Source organism: Dipodomys ordii, unplaced genomic scaffold (assembly GCF_000151885.1).
Source record: "Dipodomys ordii isolate 6190 unplaced genomic scaffold, Dord_2.0 Scaffold116, whole genome shotgun sequence".
Classification (NCBI taxonomy): Eukaryota; Metazoa; Chordata; class Mammalia; order Rodentia; family Heteromyidae; genus Dipodomys; species Dipodomys ordii.
In genome coordinates this window covers 1,332,248-1,340,235 of record NW_012267332.1, presented here as the reverse complement: position 1 = coordinate 1,340,235, position 7,988 = coordinate 1,332,248, and the positions used below count along the sequence as shown (strand labels likewise).

General features: G+C 36.3%; 1 protein-coding gene across 6 annotated transcripts in view; it reads left to right on the top strand.

The window, feature by feature from the left end:
- The window catches only part of LOC105995190 (lysophosphatidic acid receptor 6-like), a 79,495-nt gene extending 71,808 nt beyond the window's left edge, over positions 1 to 7,687 (top strand). For all 6 annotated transcript variants that reach the window (XM_013028888.1, XM_013028893.1, XM_013028890.1 and 3 more), the window contains one exon: positions 6,619 to 7,687. In XM_013028888.1, the coding sequence (XP_012884342.1) occupies positions 6,619 to 7,297 (679 nt within the window). In that variant the 3' untranslated portion in view covers positions 7,298 to 7,687. The remainder of the gene's footprint in view (positions 1 to 6,618) is intronic.
- The last annotated feature ends 301 nt before the right edge of the window (positions 7,688 to 7,988 follow it).

The window sequence follows — 7,988 nt, the reverse complement described above, 5'->3', positions numbered from 1 at the left end:
AGGAGGAGGCTACAATGCTTGATAAGAAATGTACTCATTATCTTGCCCATCTAATTGTAACCCCTCTGTACAGTATTTTCACAATAAAAATAAATAAAAATTAAAAAAAAGAATCCCAGATGAAAGTGAAATGAACCCCAAGATATGGGACACAAGAGGTCATTCTTTGTTGTTGTTGATTTTAATGTACTATGTGTGATTTTTTTGTTTTGTTTGTATATTCTTCCCCCTATGGTATATCCCCTGTTGTCACTGTTCTTGATTTTGGTACTGTGTATCTGGTATATACATTTGTCTAATTTGGGGAGGGGGAAGGGAATAAACAAAACTCTGAAACAAGGACACAGGATGACCCATTGCAACAATGATACCTACAAGACAGTATATTGGAAATGAACCTTACAACTTTGGAGAGAGGAAGAAATGAGGGAGGTAGGGGAGGGAAGGGACAGTGGGAGAACAACAAGGGAGGGGTAATAATGCTCAACAAGAAATGTACTCATTGCCTTACTTGTGTAACTTTAACTCCTCTGTACAACATCTTTACAATAAAATAAAATTAAAAAACAAAAAAATGAAGCATGACAAACTCTATAGAGGTCTATAATTTCTTGTGTATTGGAGTGTAAAGTTTGAGGTAGATGGAGTTAAAGAAATGGGTGAATAGAAGTTGGGCACAGGACACATCATAACGCACCACATGTAGGAGTCTAGATTGCATCTTTTAGGTCATGGAAACCAATGAGGAATTTTTAGCAGTCATATTACCTGATCACGTTTTGATGATAAGGACAGCTCACACTGTCTCATGTAGCTCATTTAGATCTTACTATGGCAGCCATAGCCCCAAGGGATTTCTTTGTGTATTAACATAATCCTCACACAACCCTATGGTAAGTTATTCTTATTTCTTCTGCATTTGTGGGGAATCGCAGGCATGGAAAAGTTCAGTAGCTTTTACAACATATCACAGCTAATGAGTGATAGATTGAGTATTTGAACCAAGACAGTTTGGCTCAATAGTACACTTAGTTAACCACTCTAGCAGCATCTTTGGTTTCTTGAAGGCAGATTGAGTTTTCATAATCATCCAGGTGAAAAAAATGATGAGGTTCTACTTTAAGACAGTGGAAGTAAAGATGAGGTTTTAATTTAAGACAGTAGAAATAAAGAAGAGCTAAGAGGAAGAATTTTACAAGGGACAAAGTAAAATTGACTATTTGAGAAGAAGGTAGAAGTGAATTTCTCGTTTATCTAGACTGGACTATCTTTAAACCTTCTAAGTAGAGAACTGTAACAGACGAATCTTCAGTTTTGAAGTTTAAAAAGGGAGATACTGCCTGAAAACTGTTGTGTACAAATGTATATAGGTAGAAAATAGAAGTGGATAAGTGATGGAATGCTAGAGAAGATAACCATTTTTGGGAGCAAATGATAACCAGGAGTCAATGAAGGAAGCAGATAATGTGGTACTGTGAGGATATAAAGCATATATATGTATATTTATAGTACATATATTATATATGGAGATATAATATATAAGGGAATATAATGTTTCAACAAGTAAAGCATAATCCAGGGTATCAAATGCAGCAAAGACCACTAACAGAAGGGTGGGAAAGATACATTACGTTTACTGGAAGGAGTATTGTTAGAATATTGGGGGAAGAAGTGACTCTGCATAGGTTGAGGAGAGAATGGGAGATAAGAAAGTGATGGCAGTGAAGTTGGACATGCTGTTCAAGCTTTATGGTTTCAAAGAGGAGAGAAGAAGGGAAGTAGCAGAAAGGGGCACTGGAGACAAAGTTTCTTCTTCCAGTTTGTAGGTTGTAAGAGAGTTGGGCATTCTCATTGGTTGGAGGGATGTCTGATAAAATAAGGGCCTAGAGGAGTGGATGGTGCTGAGGTGAATTCCAGAGGATATGAGGGGAAGAGAAACAACATATTTGACACCATGGGGAAAAGAGTAAAGATAAATATAGAATACGCTAACTTGATAGGTGGCAGTGAATAGGTAAGAAATTGAAGGAAATAAGAGAGTCAGCTCTTGAGATTAATTTTTTTTACCATTTTCCTTAAATCTTATATTCAATCTCTACCTTTTCATTTTCAGTAAATAATGCTGATATATCTCACACAAGGGAAAATGTCTGGTGTGGGAGATAAGATACAGTTGTAGAAAGCATTATACAAAAAATAAGGAATATATAGTCTTTGCTTTCAAATATCCTAAGCATAATATCAAAACTAGTGAGTGCCAATAAAGGCTCAGGAAAATGAGGGTGGCTGAGAAGGTTTGATTCATTTACATGTAAGTATCATCTGTAATGGACACTGAAAGATGGGATGAGTAGTGTTGCCAGAAGAATGTGGAAGAATGGCCTAGGCAGAGAGATTAGTGTGAGTAAAGGTTTGGAGTAAGGAAAGCATGATGAAGGATTCCAGGCAAGGTGAAGTTTTAGTTGTAGGGTCTAAGCAAAGAAGAGATTGAAAAGACCAGACTGACAACATTGAAGATAGAGAACTTTGTTTCAAAATGACCTTGAGAGCTTCAGTGTGACATTAAGATGACCTGGGAGAGTCTTGAATGCACTACCTCATTTTCTTCTGTAACTTCTGCTGTGAAGATTTGTTTTTCAAAACTGTAAGTTTATTTGTGCAATATATGACAGCTAAATAATGACTCACCATCATGATATTCCATCACTAAGGAAAGCTGCTAAGAATAGCCCATGTGTGGAAATAAGTCCTTAGAGGAAAACTGAGCAGACCTTAGAGTTTACTGCATAACATAACAAAAGCATGAAGGCTTGTTTAGAGAACAAACTTGTGTTCTTCTAACTGGAAGTTATCATTTCACCATGACTGACACCACACATTAAGATTAAACTATAACACTAGTGTTTTTTTTTTGTAGGTTGTGAGGCCTGAACTCTGGCCTTGGGCTCTGTCCTTCAGCTCTTCAGTTGAAAGCTAGCGCTCTACCACTTGAGCCATAGTACCACTTCTAGCTTTTTCTGCTGAGGAATCAAACCCAGGATCCCATGCATGCAAGGCAAGCACTCTACCACTGAGCCACCTTCCCAGCCCAACACTGGTGTTTTTTATGCCCCTGCATGCCCCCCCATAAAGATTTTTTTAAAGCAATATCACAATTGTACTCCTAAGCGAGACTATTTCCTCTTGTTTCTAGCCTTTGGAACCTAAAGAAATTGAGGTTAAAAATAGAATTCAAGTGAGTTTCCATTGTGGCAGGTATTTGAGAAAACTCTTGGCAAGAGAATACATATTAATGATCTTCACATCCCCTGTGGATTTTTCTTTCGTGATGGAGACATATTAGTTAGTGATTAATAAATGTTTCCATGAAGGACATGCTAATTTCTAGCCGACTGTCAATTTCTGCTGTCTATGAATCATTTTTTTTCTTTCCCCTCAACCTAATTAGATATTGCAGATTCTGGCCATATAGGTCCTACTAAATAGCTCCTGTGTCTGTAAAGAAGTTTCTGGTGATAGCCACTATCTTATTTCTTTAGAAAACAGGGCTAGTGTTAACAATAGGTCAGTTAAGATTTGACTTTGTCAAATCTTAACTAATGAACTGTGAGAGAGCTAATGAACTGTGGCTATATCCTTCAGGGCTACCATTGTATAATATATATGTATATATATGTATAATTTTTATTTATTTTTTGGTGGTTGTAGGGCTTAAACTCAGTGCCTCGGTGTTGTCCCTGAGCTTTTTCACTAAAGGCTAGTGCTCTTCAACTTTGGACCACAGTGCCACTTCTGGTTTTCTGGTGGTTAATTGCAGAGAAGAGTCTTATGGACTTTCCTGTCTGGGCTGGCTTTGAACTGCAGTCCTCAGAGTAGTAGGATTATAGGTTTGAGCCACTGTTGCATGGCTTATTGAATATTTTATTCAATAGGCTATCTAAAATCATCATCAGTAGAACAATAAAAACAATCAGCAAGTGTTTTTCCTTATATTCAAGTTTCATTGGTTGAGTTTTATCTTACTTTGATAGCCAATACCATAGTGAATATGCCCATAAAACTTTTCAAGTACTAGTATTTCAGCCTGAGAAAATTTTGACATCATTTTTCCTTGATGAGCAACAGATGTTAATTTCAAACTAATTGTCATCATCATTGATTGACCAGAGGAAAGTAAGGGAAAACTTTTTTCTCTCTCCTATTTGATTTGCACATACTTACATGTATTGGAGTTTTTACTGGCCAGTAATTATTCCATGTATATGAAAAGAGTGGTGTAGGAGGGAGGAAGGCAGATGCAGGAAAGTTTTCCTGACAACCCAGCTTCTTAATAATGCTGCTTAACAACTTAGTTCCGATATAAGCTTGGTTGGCTAATCTGTGTAGAAAGGAAGAATGGAAAATATGGAAGGTTTTTCCATAATAAGAGAAATAAAAACATTTTAGAATTTTGCTTGGCCTTATGGAAAAGTATAGATATTTCACATAGGATTTGGAAACAGAGTCAATAAAGTCCTATGTGTTATGGGAATCAATATTTCCTTAGGGATAGTAAAATTACTGGCGTTACCTTAATAATGAGAATGGGTTTTAAAGGCTGTTTGATTTTATTTAACTCCTTGAGCATTGACAATGACTCCAGATTAACAAAAAGAATTAAAAAGTAAGCTCCTCTTGACTCTTGGGAAACTGGACACAAAACAAATATGTCAATGTTAGGTAAATGTGGATTCACTTACCTCACTTCTTAGTTGTGACTTTAGTCAAGTTACTTAATCCATCTAGATTTCAGTTTTGTGATGTCTAAAATGCATAATAATACATATACCACATAGGACAATGTAAAGGATTAAAATAACCTTAAGTGCCATAAAAACAAAAAAGCCCAAAATTTTGAAATGATTGCCTATGTTAAATATTTGAATAATCTCACCTAAAAGTCTGACTTCTGGCTCTTGGAAAATAAAGGCATGATAATAGCATTTGGTGGCAATGTTCGGCTGGAGCTGATTATTGTTTGTTTCCCTCAGACAGGGACTCACTTAACTTGCTTTTTTGAACCCTGAAGACATTTGAAATTGTGACTCCTGTGAGCATTCCTGTTTAGTCATAATTCTTGTGTAAACAACAATTATTTTAACCAGTTTGTCTATTAGAAACAAACTTCTTGCCTGGAATTTTCAGATACTTATCACAGACATAAGATGTTTATGCAGCTTTCTTTGATGTAGAAATTTCCTCTCAAATTTCTCTAAGTTTTATATCAACTTAACTTTTTATTTGTTCTGTTTAATATATCAAATCACAAAATCAAGCTTAGCATTCATTATTGTCACATCAACATTCCAAATTTGAGGAAGAGGAAGGAGAGAGAGAGAATTTAATTTCTGCTATCAATGTTTTATACTTGCCTCTTGAGGAGGCCCAGCATGTCAAATTTATCTTAAATACCTACCTCACACAAAGCTGTACCCTATACTTGTGTGCCATGGTGTTAAAGTACAGGAAATAATGGAGGATTCAGATGAAGAGAGAGAATATTCCAGGTATGATACTTTCAAATGTGAAGAATACCAATATGAATTATTTGGGGCTGTAGTAGAACTGGTTATTAGTTTGGACCACTGCTTCTACTTAGAGGAAGAGAGAACAATGACATTTCAGGTTTTATTTCATTCTGTTCATTTCACACAAAGAAACTTAACTGGAAAATTTCCAGCTCATTTAGTAGTGCATTAACCAAGTAGAAACTTTTCAGGTGCTGGTGGCTCACACCTGTAATTCAAGCTACTCAAGAGTCTGAGAATTGAGGATCACAGTTCAAAGCCAGCCCAGGCAGAAAAGACTATAAGTCATCATCTCTAATTGACCAGCAAAATGCCAGAAGTGGAGGGGTGGCTCAAGTTGTAGAGTGACAGCCTTGAGTGAAAAAGCCAAGCAAAACTGTGAGGTCCTGAGTTCAAATTCCAGTACTAGCAATGTATATATAAATAAATAAATAGGAATCCTATTGTTCCCTTATTAGATATCTGCCTTGAGTTCTTTCTTCTGATATTGATACATACATGTATCCAAGTAGAAAAATTTCTTCAAGTTCTGTGTTTAATCTAAATAATAAGAGTAGCAAGAACAAATATGAGTAAAAAACATCAATTTATGTGGTAAAATATTGAATTTGATGAAATATTTTTTGTTTTTACCATCAATTATCAACATAAGTAAGATATAATTTTTTTTGGGGGGGTACAGTCGTGGGGCCTGAACTCTGGGCCTGGGCACTGTCCCTCAGCTCTTCAGCTCAAGGCTAGTGCTCTACCACTTGAGCCACAGTGCCACTTCCAGCTTTTTTTCTGCTTATGTGGTGCTGAGGAATCGAACCCAGGGCCTCATGCATGCAAGGCAAGCGCTCTACCACTGAGCCACCTTCCCAGCCCGTAAGATGTAATTTCATATGGCTGTTTGACCTTCCATGAAATCAATCTAACCATGGGAAAGATATTAATGGTATTATTTTAGCCTGCTAGAATATTAAATCTAGTGGACCAAACCATAGTGTTAAGTGACTTTAAAGATGCCATTTTGAATATATCCTTACATCACTTTTCTATTTCACTACAGGAATCCTGCTCATCTTAGTATTTTTATGAATCGAGACCACATGAAAGATCTCCGAAGGTACCTGACCTTCAAATACATCCAGTATCTAATCCTACCATCTCCAAATATCATCATCACACTGCTGGGATTGTTTGCCAGTCTGTATGTCATGGTGATTCTGACCTTGCCTTCTGTATCAAGAAAGTCTACGTCAGTGTTTATTAATAACATAGCTCAGGCAGATATCTTAGTTGGCTGCACCATTTTTTCTGCCATTACTCAAGGTATCATCATAAGTAGTGAAAGATCATCTTTTTTCCAATCAACCTTGAGGGAGAATTTCCTGACTGCAAATGTCCACATCAGTTCTCTTTTACTCAGCTGTGTGAGCCTTGAGGCCTTTCTGATTACTTTTCTCCCAGTAGAGACACGCCACTTTAGAACTGTTAGGTATGCTAGGGTGGCTTCTCAGATCATCTGGATGGCTATAATTATCGAATGTTTCCTTTATCAGCTTGAGTGTTTCAAAGACGTTGGCATTTCTTATCTTGACATTCACAGACAAGTTTTGCTGTTGCTGAATTTTTGTTTTGGAGCCACAAAAGTGCTAAAATCACTTATTTACCCAATTGGGCTACTTTTAAGAATCTTCAATGTTTATCTCTTTTATAAAATTTATTTCCGAGCTGGTAATAATTAATTGTATATATCAACTTGGGTAGGCTTAGTGCTCAGATTTTGGCAAACTCTAATATAGATGTTCCTCTGAAAACATTTTGTAGTTAGGATTAATGTTTATAATCAGTTGAATTTAAGGAGATTAAATAGTGCAGACCTCATCCAATCAACAAGTATTAAGGACAAAAATCAAGTTTTCCTACAGGAAGAGATAATTTAGTTTCAAGGCTGTAGCACCGAAATCTTGCTTGATTGTCAAGTTACTAGGCCTGCTCTACAGACTTCAAACACAAGATTACAGCATCAGTTTTGCCTGAGATTCCAAACTGATGGCCTGCTCTCCAGGTTTTGGACTTTTTATCCCTGACAATCATGTGAGATAATTACTTAAAATTAAAATATGAAAAATTCACACTGTATTGCTTGTATTATTTGTGGGGAACTCTGATAATGGTTTTTGGTGGAGAGAATCATCTAAGAAGAGAAGAATCATAAGATGAATTTTCTGAATTCATAATGTGTTTTCTGGAAGATGAGTCCCTAAGTTGATTCTGTTTAGGGCAAATTATACAGGATTCTAGATACAGTGAGACCAAAATGGATAGTCTCAGGAGAAAATCAGCAAGTTGCAATACCCAAGTGCCTCTTCATATGCATATAAAATAATGTACCTACTGAAATGAACTCCAAAGATAAGAAAGCAAAGAACCTTT